At 41.4% G+C, this 19,805-nt stretch overlaps 1 protein-coding gene across 2 annotated transcripts in view; it reads left to right on the forward strand.

Annotated features, from left to right (window-relative positions):
- DNAH3 (dynein axonemal heavy chain 3) overlaps positions 1-19,805 on the forward strand; it is a 179,718-nt gene that overhangs the window by 99,778 nt on the left and 60,135 nt on the right. For both annotated transcript variants that reach the window (XR_016226146.1, XM_051847854.3), the window contains exons 37-40: positions 4,647-4,747; positions 7,098-7,203; positions 8,464-8,593; positions 12,478-12,723. Coding sequence is in view for 1 of the 2 variants with exons in the window: in XM_051847854.3 (XP_051703814.3) it covers positions 4,647-4,747; positions 7,098-7,203; positions 8,464-8,593; positions 12,478-12,723 (583 nt within the window). In the remaining variant the exon portion in view is untranslated. The remainder of the gene's footprint in view (positions 1-4,646; positions 4,748-7,097; positions 7,204-8,463; positions 8,594-12,477; positions 12,724-19,805) is intronic.

The raw sequence follows: 19,805 nt of genomic DNA on the forward strand, positions 1-19,805 counted from the left end.
AATAAAAGAGTTATGGATAAATAAATGAGATAATATACCCATAGTACCTGTACTAGTCAGTTTTTCATTGCTGTAGTGAAATACCTGAGGCAACTAACTTTATAAAGAGAAATATTTATTTAGCTCACTGTTGGGGAGATTCAAGTCCAAGATTAGCTTACCCCATTGGTTCTGCTTCTGAAAGGGGCAGTGACTGGCAATGATGGAGTGTATGTGGAGAAGGGGTTATACAATGAGCTAGGAAGCAGTTATAAGCTTATATAACTTAGGCTTACATAACTAACCCTTTTGTGAGAATTACCTTCTAAGGGCATGCCTCCAGTGATGTATGGCTTCCTATCGAGCCCATCTCCTAAACATCTTAATTGAACGAAGTTTCCACACTCTTAGTACCATTAAGTTATGACTTTGGAACTCAGATTCTACATGAATTTGGAAGTCAAATCATACTCCAACAATAGCAGTACCTAATGTACAGGATGTATTTTGGTCATCCATTACTGTATATCAAAGTAAGCTAATATTTAATAGCCTAGAATAACTTTGTATTTTTCTCATGATATTTGGGCTTGGAATTTTGAAAAGACTCTGCTGGGCAGTAGGTCTCTAATTATTGTGATTTCACTTGGGGCAACTAGGACTGGAGGAGCCACATGAAGATGGCTTTGTCACTTAATGCCTGGTGGAATCATTCCTCCCTTGCCCCTTTCTTTTGTTCTCCAAATAGCATCTCATCTTCCAGGCCCCTCTACATGGATTGGGCTACTGACTTGGTGGTCTTGGGGTAGTGACACTTATGCTGTGACTGACTTCCAATAAGCAGAAAGTGGAAGGTTCCAAGAAATTAAGGGCTGCATTTGCAACTGACATAGCATCACTCTCTCTGAATTCTAATGGTCACAGAAGTCACAGAGCCTGACCAAATTCAAAGGAGTAGAAAAATAGACTCTGCCTCTAGACAGAGTCAAACAAGGCTACACTGCAAAAGCACGTAAGGGAGGGGAGATACAGTACATCAATCTTTGAAAAAATACATTTTGCCACAGTACATAAAGTAGCTAAAGAGCTTGGACTTGAACCAGGTGATCTGTTGTTGGGCATTTGTGGAGACACTCATTGGTTTCTCCCCCTCCCCCTCCTCCTCCTTATTTATTTATTTATTTATTTATTTTTTGATGTCTGCTTTCAGTGAATCTCTAGAGGCTTATAGTGAGTGTACCCAGAGAGCTCTGTTCAGTTCTCCAGGGTTAAAGACCTGCCTAAGGTGACACACCCAGGTTTGGCATGGTAAATCTCTCTCTCTCTCTCTCTCTCTCTTTTTTTTTAATCAGAAAGGAGGTTTATTTTGCTCAGCTGAGTGCCTCTCCTCAATGGAAGCCAGTGCCTGAGCACTAGCCCCAGTGGGTAGAATATTTGCTTCTGTCCCAAGGACCAACAAGGGATCTGTGCAGTCCTCATTGTAAGTTCAGATTTCCCAACAATGTCTCTCACCAGGTAACCAGGAACCCCTGAGGTTGTGGAGTCCCCCCACTGAGACTGCTCACAGTCCCAGCCACAGCGTGAGTCCTCCCACACACCCTCGGTTTTTTTTCACAGTCTCAGTACAGAAGCTTCATACAGTCACAAGCTCCTGGCCCCCTGTTAGTTCTCCCCACCCGAGTCAGGGGTCTCCACTCAGATGGTTGCTGGGTGCAGACACGAGCTGGCGCAGCTGTTACGTATCTCCAAAATGGAGATATCGGCTTGGTACAGGACATCATTGTAAAGTGATCCGGAAGAGAGAACTGTGTCCATCCCGTGCTTTGTTTTTGTTTTTATTTTTTCTCCTGTAGTTTGACTGGTACACTTTCCCCTATGGTGCTCCAAGTCGGGTTTCCTCTAGGCTCTTGCTGGCCACTTTTTCACCAGTGGCTCGGGCTGCTGCGGTCTGGTCTCACCTCCCTATCCAGCAATGGTGTATAGCTCTCTGCTGCTGGAGTTCCTAGCTGTGGGCGCCCACGCCCTCCACGTAGGTCCACCAATTCTCTCTAATTTCGGTAGAGTTTCCTCTGCTGTTTTCTCCCTGACTCCTCCCTGAGACTACACTCTCTCCACTTTTTTAAAACTGTCTTCTCCTGAGCTAGAGCAGTAAGTTCCTTCTCTACTCCACCATCTTGGAACCTGCTGAACCAGGTGATCTGAGTTCAAATCCTGCCTCTGCTGTGTAACCTCATATGTAACCTCATACTGTCAGTGCCTCAATTTAATTATCTGTAAAATGAGGATAACAGTGACACCTCACAATGTTGTTAGGAAGATTAGATAAATTAATATTTGCAAATTGTTTATACTAATTCCTGGCATATAAGAAGTGCTATGTAACTATTTGATAAGGTAAAATAAGAGAAGATCACCATTTAAATAAAGAATTCCTACACTGAGAATGCATTGTTACCAAATCAAAATATATTTTCTAACTGTGTTTAAATGTCACGAGAGTAAAAATGAGTCGTGTTCAACAATAGAAGGCATAATTACCAAAATTATATACATACACTAATGATAGCATAATTTTGATTATATATATAACATATAAAAATAGAAATAACTTTCAGTACATGATTTGGACATTATTATTTAAATTCATTGTACAAATTTATCAGTTGGGGGAGTTGGCGCTGTGTGCTAAGCCTCTGCCTGTGCCACTGGCATCCCATATGGGCACCAGTTCTAGTCCTGGCTGCTCTTCTTCCAATCCAGCTCTCTGCTGTGGCCTGAGAAAGCAGTAGAAGATGGCCCCTGAACCCATGTGAGAGACCTGAAAGAAGCTCCTGGCTCCTGGCGTCAGATCAGTCCAGCTCTGGCCATTGCAGCCATTTGGGGGGTAAACCAGTGGACAGAAGACCTAACTCTGCTTCTCAAATAAGTAAATAAAATCTTAAAAAACAACAACAACAAACACAAATGTATCAGTTGGTCTTTAAACTAGAAGTATGAAGGGTGTCAAAATCAAGGAATTTCTTACCAGTTTTTCTCAGCTCTGGGTGTATATCCAACTATAGTCCCAGATGTGATTTGTGTTTTACTTTTCTGCATACTCAGAGATGACACAGCTGGTGATGTCAGCCCCATAGCAGCTGTTTGACATTCCTGGGAATGTCTGCAGTAACCTTTTTTAAGATGGGCTCGATATAGCCCAGGTAATGTGCAGGAAATTAAAAAAAAATTTTTTTTGTTTATTTATTTGAAAGCCACGGGGAGGGAGATCTTCTATCTACTAGTTTACTCGCTAAATGCCACAAAAGCTGAAGCTGGGTAAAGCCAAAGCCAGGACCTGGGAACTTAATCTGTATCTCCCATGTGAGTGGCAGGCTCCAAAGTATTTGAGCCATCATCCTGCCTTCCAGGGTGTGCATTATTAGGAAACTAGAATCCAGCACAGAACCAGAAACTTGAACCGCACTTCAATATGGGATATAGGCATCCCAAGTTACATCTTAACACCTAAGCCAAATGCCCACTTGGGAAAAATTTAAGTCACACTTTAGGATGAATAAAGGAATTGGTAGTGTTTTCTTCTCTGAGGATCAAGGCCTCAGGACTTGTCTTATGGGTTAAACAACTCACCTGAGCCCATGTAGGCAACTAGGAAGTGGTGCCATGTCTGAGTGTATATTGCAGGGCTCTTCTTTAAGGTTGTACTACTTTCTGTGAGGACATGCTTGCTAAACACTAGGACTTCCAATGGTTTTTCATTCCATTTCAAAAAAGACTTATGGAGACATTCTTGTCACTTTAGGCATGGACTACCACATGGGGAGGGTGGAGTGGAAGGAGGGTTGAAAAGGAGTCTTTTGTGAGAGAGCTGAGCAAATAAAACAGGATGAGGACAGACAAGTTCTATGTGTTTATTTTTTTTAAGATTTATTTATTTGAAAGGCAGAATTACAGAGAGGCAGAGGCAGAGAGAGAGAGAGAGAGAGAGAGAATCTTCCATCTGCTGGTTCACTCTCCAAATGGCTGTAGCTGCGGGAGCTGGGTCAATCCAAAACCAAGAGTCTGGCGCTGCTTCCAGGTCTCCCACGTAGGTGCAGGGCCCAAGGTCTTGGGCCATCTCCTGCTGCTTTCCCAGGCACATTAGCAGGGAGCTGGATGGGAAGTAGTGCAGCTGGGACTTGAACTGGTGCTTATATGGGATGCCAGCAACGCAGGCTGCAGCTTTACCTGCTACTCCACAGCACTGGCCCCATCAAGTTCTATGCTAAACACTGAAGAAGAAATCTGGACATATAATATGTCTTATAACATCTCTTCTTCATCTAAGGTTATAATTCAGTGATTTCCTGTATTTCCTATTTAAAATTAAAATTGGACCATGAGCATTCTGCAAAACTCTCTTCTAGTTTTTTTTTCCTTTTGCCATTTTATAGACTGTATATTTTTCTTTTCATCTGTCTCCTTTCTGTAGAAGTGAACCCTAAGAGAACAAGGACTTGTGTCTGTTTTATCCCATGCACCTAACACAGTGCCTGGCACATAGTAAATGCTCAAGAAATGTTTGTGGAATGAGTTCAAACCAGCTGTGTCTCCATGGAGGCCTTTCACTTGCAGATGGAATTTGACCCCTGTGCCTGCCCCCCACCCACCCCTCTGCTCTGCCTTTGCAGCTGTGTTTAATGAGTGGCGAGATTATCCAGATGAGTCCCAAGATGAGCCTGATCTTTGAGCCAGCTGACCTGGAGCAGGCCTCCCCAGCCACAGTGAGCAGGTAAGTCAGCTTGCAGTGATGCCCTGAGAGAAGATGTGGCCCCACTACCCCTAAGCAGGAGGACAGCTGTAAAGCCCCACAAATGGGATTGAGCCTCAGCAGATCACTTATGTCATTGGCTGTTCACTTTTGTTTGTCATGAAATCAGTCTTCAATCCACAGTGCTGGTGGAAGTCTGAAATTAAACAAGCAAGTGGAAAAAAGAGTGTGATATAATCTCCTAAAGCTGAACCCATGATGCAACAATTCTGCTCCTCAGTAACTTTTACTGATGTACAATAGGAGATTTACACAAAAATATTTGTAGTAGCACAACTCACATGAACAAACACTTGGAAGCAGCCTGAATTCCATTATCAGGAGGGAATTTTCAATAAAGTATAATATACTCATAAGTTATTAAATTGGTACATAGCCCTCAAATTTTTAGAAATTAAAATGAAGGCCTGCACTGATAATGCAACTATATGGATAAAACTTAGCCAATATGTTACAGATAAAATCATAGCAATGTTCCCAAAGTGTTTAAAAGCCCATTAGTGGGCCTGCGCCACGGCTCACTAGGCTAACCCTCCTCCTGTGGCGCTGGCATCCCAGGTTCTGGTCCCAGTTGGGGCGCCGGTTCTGTCCCAGTTGCTCCTCTTCCAGTCCAGCTCTCTTCTGTGGCCCAGGAAGGCAGTGGAGGATGGCCCAAGTGCTTGGGCCCTGCACCCACATGGGAGACCAGGAGGAAGCACCTGGCTCCTGGCTTCGGATCGGTGCAGCACGCTGTAGCAGCCATTTGGGGGGTGAACCAATGGAAGGAAGATCTTTCTCTCTGTCTCTCCCACTGTCTAACTCTGCCTGTCAAAAATAAATAAATAAATAAATAAATAAATAAAATCATAGCAATGTTAAAAATAAAAGCCTTGAAACATTAGCTGTAGCATGGTTCCCTTTTAAAATTATTTTAAAAACAGATAAAATCAAAATATATACATTTTAGGAATGTATAGAGATGCTGTAAAACTCTAAAAGGAAAGAAACCAAGGAGCAGGTGAACACGAGGTTCAGGTGGGAAAGCTCAAGGGAGTAGGATAAAGAAGTCCTTATGTCAGGATCTTGGCCTCTCTCCAGATGGCGGGTTCATGGGCCCTTAAAACATTATTGAAAACAATCAACTAAGAAAGGCCAAACATGGGCTAATGATCAGGGTCCCAAGGGTAATAATTAATCCAATTCTGTGCAGCTGAGATCCATGAAGAATAAAATTTGCTCCCATTCCCAAAGGCAATGTGAGACAGTAGGAAGAGCACATGGCACCTCAAGCTGGCTTGGGTTCCTACCCTCACTGTTACCACTTAACTAGCTGTGTGGTCTCTTGTAAGTCACTTAAGCTCTCTGAGCAACAGTCTCCTCATGTCTAAAATGCAGGCCACAAAGAGGACTATTCAGAGATGAAGGCTTTCAGGGCCTCGAAACGTGCCTGGCATGCAGCAGATGCTCAATAAATGTAAGCTGGTGTCAGAAGCCAGCAAGAGAGCGTCTAGTTTTAGCAAAACAGAGAAAATAGTACTACATTAAGTGTTGTGTGTCAGTATGTGAGTATTCGTGGTAATGATATTATTTGCCATTTATTAAGAGTTTCCTGTGTGCTGGGCATGGTGCTTAATTCTCTGTTGGCAGTTTCTTGTTTAATCTTTATGTTTTTTAAGATTTACTTATTTATCTATTTGAAAGGCAGAGTTACAGAGAGGCAGAGACAGAGCCAGAGAGGTCTTCCAACCACTGATTCACTCCCCAGATGGTCACAACGGCCAGAGCTGCGCCAATCCAAAGCCAGGAGCTTCTTCCAGGTCTCCCATGTGGGTGCAGGGGCCCAAGGACTTGGGCCAGCCTCTACTGCTTTCCCAGGCCATAGCAGAGAGCTGGATTGGAAGTGGAGCAGCCAGGTCTTGAACTAGCACCCATATAGGATGCCAGCACCACAGGCAGTGGCTTTACCCGTTGCACACAGCACCGGCCCCTTCTCATTGAATCTTTACAACATCCTTATGAACTACTTGTTTTTATGTTCCTCAGTTTACAGACAAAGACACAAGTTCAGAGACAGTGAACAATCTGCCTAAGGTCATTTGGTGGCCAGTAGGATGTGGGGCTGGGATTTGAATCCAGGCCCTCCTGGTTCTCAAGATCTTGCTCTTATCACTGGTTTCCACCCTTTCCTCACAAAATCTGTGTATCTTCCCCTTGGCCTGGAGCTAGGAATGTTCCAGCCCTTTGATCACCATCACTGCCTGCATAAACTTCACCCTTCCATGCTTGGGAGCCTGGATGTGAGCCAGGCTGGTCCTCTGTTTGTGCTTCCCAGGTGTGGGATGATCTACATGGAGCCCCATCAGCTCGGCTGGAAGCCCCTGAAGGATTCCTACATGGACACCTTGCCCCACAGCCTCAATGAGGAGCACAAGGAATTGGTGAGACCCATAGTTCCCCTTCCTCTCCATCCCATCCCACCTTCCTACTCCTCAACTCAAGGCCTCTTAGGAACCTTCATTGTTCCAGGATAAAAAAGGGGGCAGAAAATTCTGTGCCTGTCTCCAGTTTTTTCTTATTTCCTAGCTGTGTGCCATTTCTCCAGCTTCTTCACTTGGTGAGGATGGTGTGATGCAGTCAATGTCTCCTTTCTGTTCCATCTGCCCCATCATTTCTTGGCTCACTAGTGGGGAATTATGGTGCTGAGGAGCATTCTTTATGTGGCTGGCTGCAATGTTACCCCTTCTCCCGTTGACTCACTGGTAGAAGTTACTTTAGAAATGGGACCAAGTTAGGAAGAGATGTTTTCCTCTTTGTCCTGCCATTTCCTATCTGTGTCCTGAACTCCACTAGAACCAATTAGAAGTACGTGCTTTGCAGCTACTATGAGTGACCATTCCCTTCTTCCCTCCCTTCAAGATGTGGGAACATCTGGGCTAGATGGGTACCTGACCACACTCTGCAACAGGAGAAGCAGAAGGGAGAGCCTGTGTTTGTGGTGCCTCTTTTCCTTTTTCATGTTATAAAATTAGAAAAGTGAGTCAGGTGATTTTTAAAAAAGTATAAATGAGGTTGGGAGTAGATACAAGTAGATAAAAGAAGTAAGGATTACCCCAAATAAATATATATGTGCATCTAGTGAGTCCCTGAAACTCAGCCCCAAATTTAGCTCTGCATTTCTTATGGCTGCATTATATAGGAATCTCTCCTTTATAAACATTTAACATTTATTTGTAAATCAGCTATTTATAATTCATAATATTTTATAGAAACAAAATTAAATATGAGGGTATGTCGAAAGTTCATGGAAGTGGAATTAAAAGATGTTTATTTTGGCACAAAAAAATTGTAAACCACACATAACTTTTTCATAATACACATTTTCCATGAACTTTTTGAAGATTCCCTGTATAGTAGCTGGGACCTACGGCTACCTCCTGCATCCTGTAACTGACCCAGAGTAACTCTAAGCCTCCCTGAGTAGCCAGCTCTGGACAATGGAATGAGAATGGGAAACTGAGACAGCTGGGCCTTTGGAACTAGCAAGGAGGAAGCTGGAACAGGAGTCATGCTGCCTGTAGGCTTTTCCCAGTGTACCTCCACTCAAAAGTAATCAACAATCTTAGCCGCATCTCCAGCCTCCTGAAATGAACTCATTTTTTGGTAATGTCTCCCAATCTCACATAGCTTTCTATTCTCAGGTCAATGACATGTTCATGTGGCTTGTCCAGCCCTGCCTAGAATTTTGTCGCCTTCAGTGTAAATTTGTAGTGCAAACATCTCCCATCCACCTTGCCTTCTCGATGATGAGACTATACTCCTCTCTGCTTGGTAAGCGCTACCCAGAATTCCCTAAGCCACATGGGGGTTGGGAGTGTCTTGGCTATTTCTTCTGCTGCTACCTCTTTGGCTCCCTTTGAGTTACAGTAGGACAGCTCTTTGGTATAGTACATGCAAGCCTTTGAAGTATAGATAGTAGAGTCTGGTGAAGAGTCTGAGTATTTAATTTTGATCTAACATGACTTTTCTGGGTTTTCTTGTGCAAATTATCCCATCTTTCCTCAGTCTAAGATTCCTAATCCACATAACAGGGATGATAATTCCTGTTCCTCTCTATGTGAAAGGCATGTCCTACAAGATTAATTTAGGTGAAACATATGAACATCCCACAAAGAATGTCCTAATACATAGAAATGTATTTGTCATAATATATTATATATAATAAAATATAATGTATATGTACATATATATATATAAGAAATTTTCACACATTATCAAATACTTTTCCATGCTGCTGGGAGAACTAACAGCAGAAAGGCTAAAGAACTGACCAAAGCTGGAAGACCTAGGTGATAAAATACAGCAGGCTCCTGGGTATCTGTTGGCAGGATGGGTGTAAGAGAACAGCCTGATGGGAAGACAAGGGATGCCAAGGGGAAGGGAGAAATGCTTGAAAGATGAACTTTATCCAGTTCTCAATTTTCCACTCAAAGTAGCAAGACTCAGAAACAACCGTATCACCTAAGGGCTCATTAAAAAAAAAGAAGCACCTGAGACCCTGTCCAAACCAACTTAGCCATAAACTGCTTTTACAGATCCTGAATGATTTATGTGCACATTAAACCTTGAGAAGCACAAGGGAAATGGTAAAGAGTTTGACATTTTTGAGCCTTCATTGACTCATCTCTTACACAAGTATAACCATATCTCTTTAAGTTTGTTACGTAAGTTAAATAAAAATGAATGTAGATAGAGAATATTCTGGGAAGATCATGGCATAGAAAGCAGCAGGAACCTGTATCCCCATCTAGACAACAATTCTACTGGCATATTACATATGCCAGTATATATATAACTATTTTGAAATTCTGGCTTAGAGGACAAATTGAGATTAATTTTTATCAGTTTCAGCGTTCAGTGTGGAAGCTGCTACTCTGTCTTGATCCCTCGTTGCAATAGAAGGCAGTTATACATGTGTTCCAGCAGCAGCTTGTACACAGCGTACAGGAGCAAGAGTGGGCAATAAGGATCTGATTACTGGTCACTGCTTCTGGTTGCAGAAGCACAAGCACAGAGACAGGCTGTCATTTCTATGCCCTTTAACCCTCAGGATTGCAAGCTCTGCCACCTCAGGCTGAAACAACTTCTGAGAAATCCAAAAGGCCAGCACCTCCCTCACCCCTTAATTTCTCTCTTTTTCTACTTTTTGGTAGATAGACATTTAATAACTAGGGCATTCAAAAATAACCACATATACAGGAGAATTTAGAAAAGCAGCACAGATGGCCAACGAAAGATACAGTGTCGTAAAGGATCTGAAGAGACTTTAAGACTGTATCTTGGCTGGTGCACCGTGGCTCACTAGGCTAATCCTCTGCCTGCGGCACCGGCACCCCAGGTTCTAGACCCAGTTGGGGCGCTGGATTCTGTCCCAGTTGCTCCTTTTCCAGTCCAGCTCTCTGCTGTGGCCTGGAAGTGCAGTGGAGGATGGCCCAGGTCCTTGGGCCCTGCACCCGCATGGGAGACCAGGAAGAAGCACCTGGCTCCTGGCTTCGGATCAGCACAACACACCAGCCGTAGTGGCCACTTGGGGGGTGAACCAATGGAAAAAGGAAGACCTTTCTCTCTGTCTCTCTCTCTCACTGTCTAACTCTGCCTGTCAAAAAAAAAAAAAAAAAAAAAAAAAGACTGTATCTGGAATCTGATTTCCATAGTTACCACTTTGAACTATTAGATTCAAATGCCCAATATGCAACAACATCAAAAACCCAAGTGCACAAAAGAAACAGAAAAGCATGCTCCATTGAAACAAAAAAATAAACTGACAGAAATTGTACTGTAGAAAGAAAGGTTCAGATAGTGGACCTACTAGACACAGACTTTAAGACAACTATCTTAAATAGGCTCAAGAACTAAAGTAAGATGTGTCAGAAGACAGTAAAATGATGTGTGAACAAAATGGAAGTGTCGATGGAAAGATTAAAAAAAAAAAAAAACTAAAAGGGAACCGAAAAGAAATTCTGGAACTAAAAGATACAATGACTGAAATAAAGAAAAAAAAATACACTAGAAGGACTTAAGGCATAGTTGAGCAGGCCAAAGGAGGAAGCAGTAAACTTGAAGACAGGACAATTAAAATTGTCAAGTCTAAGGAACGCAAAGAGATTGAAGAAAAATGAACAGAAGCTAAGGGACCTGTGGGATGGACATTCAAGCAGCCCAACATACATATTGTGGGAGTCCCAGAAGAAGGAAAAGAGAAAAGTGGCAGAGAGAATATTTGAAGAAATAAGGGTTAGGCTGCTCCATCATGTTTATAGCACTGTTGACAATAGCTAAGATATGGAATCAACCCAGGTGTCCATCATCAGATGAACAATGAAAATGTGTGTACTCTGTGTGTGTGTGTGTGTGCGTAATGGAATATTATGTGGCTACTAAAAATGAAAACCTATCATTTGCAGCAAAATGGTTTGTACTGGAGGACATATTGTTGAGTAAATAAGCCGGATACAGAAACACAAATACTACATATTCTCCCTCCTATGTGAGAGCTAAATTTAAAAAAAAAAGATCAATCTGAACATAGAATGATGATTACTGAAGTCTAGGAGAGATGAGAGGGGTAAAACAAGTTTGGATTTAAAAAAATAGAAGCTGGGTGTACTTCATTTATTGTGACAAATATACTAATATGAAATGTTAATAGGGGAAATAGAGTGAGGGCTATATGGGAACTTATTGTATTACTACCTCATTATTTATGTTTTATACATTTAGAATTAATAATAAATATATAAATAATGGCTGGAAGCCAAAATTTGATTAGGCATGAATATAAATACCCTATCCCATATCATAGTGCCTGGGTTTAAGTTTCAACTTCTGTCTCATTCCAGCTTCCTTCTAACATACACCCTACCCTACTGCTTTCCCAGGCCATAGCAGAGAGCTGAATTGGAAGTGGAGCAGCCGGGACTCGAACCGGCACCCATATGGGATGCCGGCACTGCAGGTGGTGGCTTTACCTGCTACGCCATGGCGCCGGCCCCTAATTCTACTTCTTTGATGTACCTATGGTAGATCAAAGTAGAATGCTGGTTTATAAGGAGCATGGAGGGAGGATGGAAGAGAAGGTTATTGTTAGTAGGCACAGAACTTCAGTTCTGTACAGTTGAAAGAGTTCTGGATAGGAATGGTGGTGATGGTTGCACAACAATAAGAATGTACTTAATATCACTGAACTGGAATCTGAAAATGGTCACGATTGTTGGGGCCAGCATTATGGCACAATGGTTTAAGCTGTCTGTGATGCCAGCATCCCATATGAGCACCAGTTCAAGTACCTGCTGTTCTACTTCTGAGCCAGCTCCCTGGTAAGGTGTGCTTTCCATTGCAACCATTTGGGGAATGAACCAACAGATAGAAGGTCTCTCCGGCTCATTCAATCACTCTGTCTCTCCCTGCTCTCCCTCTTTCTGTAATTCTGCCTTAAATAAATAAATGAATCTTTTTAAAAAATGGTTACAGTGGTAAATTTTGTGTTATGTGTATTTTACTACCGTAAATAAAATGCAAAAGGATCTGACAAGTGACGGGCACTCTCAATATCAGTCACCTCTCCGATCCCTTCATAGAAAAAATTAGCCAGCTCACATGTTTTCTGTCTGTGCCACTCAGTGCCTTTTCCTGAGGTTCTCTTTTCTTACTGTTAGATGAAATCAAGCATATAGAGGAGGAGGAAATGGAGTTATATGAAGGTCTCTCAAGTCAACAGATCTTTCTCTGGCTACAAGGACTGTTCCTCTTCTCGTTGGTGTGGACCATAGCAGGCACCATCAATGCTGACAGCAGAAAGAAATTTGATTTATTTTTCCGCAACCTGATCATGGGCATGGATGATAATCACCCAAGACCCAAAAGTGTCAAGATCACCAAAAACAACATCTTTCCCGATAAAGGTATTTTAGCACTTGTTTGTTTTGTTCCACTATAATAGTTTGAATGATATGTTGCAAACCCAACCAAACTGTAGACCATAGGAGCCCTTTGCAAAAGCTAAGGAATATTGTAAAGTTTTCTGGGTGGGTTCACCTTTTCACAGCAGGATGGTCCTGATGTCAAGATTTTATAAGGGACTGGCACTGTAGTATAGTGGGTAAAACTGCCACCTACAGTGCCAGCATCCACATGGCACCAGTTCGAGTCCCTGCTGCTCCACTTCCTATCTAAATCTTCGCTATGACCTGGGAAAGCAGTGGAAGATGGCCCAAGTCCTTGGCCCCTGCACCCACATGGGAGACCCGGAAGAATGTCCTGGCTCCTGGCTTTGGATCGGCTCAGTTCCAGCCGTTGCGGCCTTCTGGGAAGTGAACCAGCGGACAGAAGATCTCTCTCTCTCTCTCTCTCTCTCTCTCTCTCTCTCTCGCTCTGTGTGTCTGCCTCTGCCTCTCAGTTACTCTGCCTTTCAAATAAATAAATAAATCTTTTAAAAAGATTTTATGGGATACTTAAATGCTTTTTATTTTTTAAAAAAGATTTATTTATTCAAAAGGCAGAGTTACACTCACGGAGAAGCAGAGACAGGGGCAAGGAGTATCTTCCATCCGCTGGTTCACTCCCGAAGTGGCCACAACAGCCAGAGCTGCGCTAATCCAAAGCCAGCAGCCAAGAGCTTTTCTTGGTCTCCCACGCAGGTTCAGCAGCCCAAGCACTTGGGCCTTCTTCTACTGCTTTCCCAGGCCATAGCTGAGATCTGGATAGGAAGTGGAGCAGTTGGGACTTGAACCAGTGTGCCCGTGTGGGACGCTAGCACTGCAGGTGGTGGCTTTACCCACTATTCCACAGCACTGGCCCTTAAATGCTTTTTAATTTTTAAAATTATGATTTTTTCAAAAATTATAACTGCGTTGCCAAATCAGAATGAGAAATAGAGCCATTTTTGTTTTTTTTAGTCCTTTCCAGTACTATTTTGTGTGTTTGCATGCTTCATATCATGGTGATAATGTTATTAATATTTCTTTAGTTTTGACATTATAATCTAATATATTGAAATGTTTTTATTTTGCTACATGATTTTCAAAAGAACTGCTCTAATGTCTGTGAATATTCTCCTATATGTGTGTGTGTTATCATTTACTAAAGTAAAGATGTTTCTTTAAAGTAGCTTTTACTGTTTTTTTCTGCCATCCAAGTAGCACATTAACTTAAAACTTAGAAAATACAGAGAAGAGAATACAAGAAAACTGAGATCAGTGGTAATCCCATTATTCACAAATGCCACTTTTTATGTTTTTTCTTTCAGTTTTTTAAACTATTTCTACAACAAAAAATAGGGTGATGCCATAAATATGTTCCAAGTAGCTGTAGTCTTTGTGATTGTTTACAAAAGTATATAAAGGGTTAGGACCTTGAGGGAACTTTCAGGAGTGAAAATAATGTATAGGCCGGTGCTGCGGCTCAATAGGCTAATCCTCCACCTGCGACGCAAGCACCCCAGGTTCTAGTCCTGGTCAGGGCACCGGATTCTGTCCCGGTTGCTCCTCTTCCAGTCCAGCTCTCTGCTGTGGCCCGGGAGGGCAGTGGAGGATGGCCCAAGTGCTTGGGCTCTGCACTCGTATGGGAGACCAGGAAGAAGCACCTGGCTCCTGGCTTTGGATCAGCACGGTGCGCTGGCCGCAACACGCCGGTCGCAGTGGCCATTGGGAGGTGAACCAACAGAAAAGGAAGACCTTTCTCTCTGTCTCTCTCTCTCTCTCTCACTGACTAACTCTGCCTGTCAAAAAAAGAAAGAAAGAAAGAAAGAAAGAAAGAAAGAAAGAAAGAAAGAAAGAAAGAGAGAGAGAGAAAGAGAGAGAGAGAGAGAGAGAAAGAAAGAAAGAAAGAAAGAAAGAAAGAAAGAAAGAAAGAAAGAAAGAAAGAAAGAAAGAAAGAAAGAAAGAAAGAAATGTATATATTAAGAAGGATTTGGGTTATGCAGATAGGTGCATTTGCTAGAACTTAGTGAATGTACACATAAGATGTGTGCATTTCATTGTAAATTTTATATAAAAAATAGCAGTGGGTATTTAACTTAATAGTTAGGATGCCTGCATCCCACCTGGAGTATCTGGATTCAGTTCTGGCTCTGTCTCTTAGTTACAGCTTCCTGCTGATGTAAAGCTCAGGAGGCAGTGGTGATGGCTCAAGTAATTGAGTTTCTGCCTTCTGCCTTCCACATGGGAGACCTGGGATTAGTTCCCAGCTTCTGGCTCCTGCTCTGGTGTAGCTCCAGCTGTTGCAAGCATTTGGGAAATGAACCAATGGGTGGGAGCATGCTCGCTTTCTTACTTGCTCTCTCTCTCTCTCTTTCTGTCCATCTCTCAATCACTGAGTTTCAAATAAGTGATTTTTAACTGGTTTTTTTTTACATTAGGTCTATGATCATTTTGAATTAATTTTTGTGAAAGCTATGATGTTTGTGTAACTTTGTTTTTGAAGGTAGATGTCTTAATTGTTCTAGGACCAGTTTCTTTTCTTTTTTATTTTTATTTTTATTTTTTTTGACAGGTAGAGATATAGACAGTGAGAGAGAGAGACAGAGAAAGGTCTTCCTTCCGTTGGTTCACCCCCCAAATGGCCACTACGGCCGGCGCTACGCCGACCTGAAGCCAGGAGCCAAGTGCCCCCTCCTGGTCTCCCATGTGGGTGCAGGGGCCCAAGCACTTGGGCTATCCTCCTCCACTGCCCTCCCGGGCCACAGCAGAGAACTGGACTGGAAGAAGAGCAACTGGGACTAGAACCTGGCGCCCATATGGGATGCCAGTGCCGACTCAGGCAGAGGATTAACCAAGTGAGCCACAGTGCCAGCCCCATAGGGCCAGTTTCTGAAAAGACTGTTAATCTCTGTTGAAATGTCTTGGCTCCTTTGTCAAAAATCATCTGACTGTATTTGTGTGGGTTTATTTATGGACTCTCTAGTTTGCTCCGTAAACCTGCTTGTCTAACTCTTTTATCAATGTCATACTCTTTTTATTGTTGTAGCTCATAATAAGACTTAAATTTGAGTAGTATCAGTAGTCCAACTTTGTTCTTTAATGTTGTGGTGGCCACCATGAGTCTTTTTCCTTTCCATATGAACTTTAGAATCAGTGTCTAACGTCCACAAAATAAGTTTCTGGGGTTTTTATTGGGGTTTTATTGACTCTAAGTCAAGTAAAGAACAGAGATCTTAATAGGCTTTGGTCTTCCTGTCCATAAAAATGGATTATTTGGACTTCATTGTTATTGTTTACCTCATAAGATCTTGTATATTTTACTTAGCTTTATACTTAAGTATTTTTCTCTCTTTTTTTAGTGATAATGTAAATGATAATGTGTTTTTAATTTGAAAGTCCACTGGTTCGTTGCTGGATTCAGGCTTTTGGGTATTACTCTTACATCTTGCAACCCTGCTAAAACCACTTATAAGTTCTAGCAGTTCCTGTTGATTCTTTGGGGATTTCCTACATAAATAATCATGTCATCTGCAAATGAAGATAAGGTTTATTTCCTCCTTCCCAGTATTTGTTCCCTTTTCTTGTCTTATTCCATTCGCTGGAATTTCCAGTGTGATATCCATTAAGAGTGATGAAAGGGAACATCTTTTTCTTGCTTCCAATCAGCATTGACCTCAAGTATGATGATAATTGTAAGGTTTTTGTTGATGTTCTTTATCAAATTGAGACAATTCCCTCTATTCTTCAAATTTACTGAGAGTTTTGAGCATAGATTTTGTATTTTATGAAATGCTATTTCTGAATCTGTTACTATGATCATATAATTTTTCTTCTTTAGCCTATCGATGTGATAGATTACATGAATTTGATTTTCAAATGCTGAGCCAGTATTGTACACCTAGGATAAATCCCACTTGATTGTGATGTGTAATGTTTTTCATACATTGTTGGTTTGATTTGTTAATATTTTGTTGACAGTTTTTCCATCATGTTGATTAGAGATAGTGGTCTGTTGTTTTCTTTTATTATAATGTTTTTAGTTTTGGTGTTAGGGTAACCCAGGCCTCATAGAGTGATTTAGATTCCCCATGTTTTTATTTTCTGGAAGATATCATAGAGAATTGCTATCAATTCTTCCTTGAATTGTTGGTAAAATTCCCCAGTGGAGCCCACCTGGGCCTGATGTTTTTCTCTTTTGAAAGGTTAATAATTGTGATTGAATTTCTTTAATAGATAAAGGCCTGTGTAACTTATCTGTTTGTTTTTATGTGAATTCTGGTAGAATGTATCTTTTAAGAAATTGGTGTGTTTTATTTGAATTACCAAAAGTTTGCACATAACAATTGTTTATAATGTGCCTTTATTATACCCTTAATGTCCATAGAATCTGTGGTGGTGGCCCATCTTTCATTCCTGATATTAGTACTTTGTTTCTTCTCTATTTTTTGCTGGTTATCCTGGATAGAGGCATATCAATTTTTTATAATTTTTTAAATGTATTTTGTTTTTATGAGAGACAGCCAGAGAAAGAGCTCCCATCTGCTGGTTTACTCCTGAGATGCCCAAAAGCTAGGAACTCAATCCAGGTCTCCCACATGGATGACAGGGACCCAACCACTTGAGCCATTACCTGTTGCTTCTCTAGGATGCATCCTCAGAAAACTGGAACCCAGAAACTCCGATATGGGATGTAACATCTTAACTGCTGCACCAAATGTTCTCTCCAAGGTTTATCAATTTTAAATCTTCTACCAGCTTTTGGTAGCGCTTGGGTAGTGTTTGGGCCATCATCCACTGCCTTCTCAGGTGCATTAGCAGGAAGCTGGATCAGAAACAGTACAGCAGAGACTTGAATTGGCACTCCAGTGTGGAATGCTAGCGTCACAACTGGCAGCTTACCTTGCTGCAACACAATGCCAGTCCTGTCATTCCACAAATTTTTAAAAAGCTGTGTTTTCATTTTCTTTAGTTCATAATTTAAATTTTCTTTTGTGATGTCTTCTTTGGTCCATGTATTGTTTTGAAATGTGTTGTTTAATCTCCAAGTATTTGGGGATTTTCCAGCTATCTTTCTCTTTTTGGTTTCTAGCTTGATTCCACTGTGACCTGTGGTTATTGTATTATGTCTATTCTTTTAAGTTGGCTAAAGTTTTTTATGGCCCAGAATACAGTCTGTCTTGGTAAATACCCCATGTAAGTTTGAGAAGAATATGTACTGTGCTGCTGTTGGATGAAGAAATCTATAAATGTCAACTAGATCCTGTTGTTAACTATATTCTTACTCTTTTACTGACTGCTTTATGAGAATTACTGTTACAGGCCTATTCAACTATATTATAAGGCTTGTCTATTTATTCTTAAAATTCTACCAGTTTTGCCTCATATATTTCAGCCTTCTGTTTACACTTGAAATTTGGAAATGTGCCTAATTTAAATTTCTTCTGTCTTTTTAAAATATTTTATTTATTTATTTGAGAGGTAGAGTTACAGACAGTGAGAGAGAGAGGAGACAGAAAGGTCTTCTTTCCGCTGGTTCGTTCACTCCCCAAATGGCTACAATGGCCAGAGCTGTGCCAATCCTAACTAGGAGCCAGGAGTTTCTTCCAGGTCTCCCATGTGGATGCAGGGGCCCAAGCACTTGGGCCATCTTCCACTGCTTTCCCAGGCTATAGCAGAGAGCTGGGTTGGAAGAGGAGCATCCAGGATTGGAACCAGTGCCCATATGGGATGCCGGTGCCACAGGCAGAGAATTAACCTACTGTGCTACAGCACCGGCCCCAGTTTCTTCTGTTTTTAATTAGAAGTAAAGTTATAAATGTATCATGGGAGTTTATTTTTCTTGTGCTCATTTAATGTTCTGTAGGTTTTGGATTTGTTTTTTGAAAACAAACATGTAGATATCCTTGTGTTTGCAAGTTTTTTGTCTGAAATGCAATGCATCCTCAGGCAGCAAGGGAAAATTTTTATTCTCTGGCTCCTGTATCTATTATCTCTTCTTCCTGTTCTTGTGTTTTTTTTTTTTTCCCTAATCAGGATAGACTTTTCATTTTAGTCTAAGTCACTCACAACTTCAATTATTCTTTTTATTGCCTTGGATGCCTTTAGTTTTGCTTTTGTATCTTTTGTCCACTTAGTGTAATGATTAAAAACACAGGCCATGGAATGAAATTGTCAGAATTTGAATACTGGCTCTAACAGGTATTAGTTGGGCAACCTTGTTTTTTAAGATTTTTTTTGTTTATTTAAAAGGCAGAGTAACACAGAGAGAGAGACAGGTTGAGAGGAAGCAGAAGAAGGAGAGAGGGAGAGGGAAGGAGGGAGAGAGAGAGAGATTGATTGATTGATTTTTCCATCTGCTGGTTCACTCCCCAAATGGGCTGGTCCAGAGCCAGCAGCCAGGAGCTTCTGGGGTCTCCCACGTGGGTGCAGGGGCCCAAGGACTTGGGCCATTCTCTGCTGCTTTCCCAGGCTCATTAGCAAGGAGCTGGATTGGAAGTGGAGCAGCTGGGACTCTAACCCACATCCACATGGGATGCAGGCACTTACCCACTATGCCATAAAGCCGGCCCCAACTTCTCAGTTTTGATTATAAAATTTGAACAATTATAGTAGGATTTCGCCATGATGCTCTTATAAAAATTAAATGAGTTAATATACATAAAAATACTTTGAATAAAGCATATGTTAAAAGAATTAAATATTAGCAATTTTTATTGCTGTTATCAATATTACCCATCTCACTTTTTATCTCATCTTGCCTTTTCCTCTTACCATGTTTTTTTGTATGAATTTCTGTACCTATTTCATTATAAATTATGCCTTTTTGTGTCTTGTTGAGGATACCAAACTCCTGAACTTTCTTTTTGAGTCATGCATTAAACAAGTTTTGGTGAGATGTTCTTGTAGCTAATCTCCACACTATATTCCTCTATGTTGCAATGTGTTTTCATGAATTCCATATGTTGTTTTCTGCCTTTCTCATCTTTCAGGATTGATCTGTTTAATGCTGTATTGTGCTTGATTCCATTCTTGGCCTGCTTCGTGACGACATCTTTGTTCCTTTTCCA

Source organism: Oryctolagus cuniculus, chromosome 19 (assembly GCF_051225735.1).
Source record: "Oryctolagus cuniculus isolate XC-2025 breed Fujian yellow rabbit chromosome 19, ASM5122573v1, whole genome shotgun sequence".
Lineage (NCBI taxonomy): Eukaryota > Metazoa > Chordata > Mammalia > Lagomorpha > Leporidae > Oryctolagus > Oryctolagus cuniculus.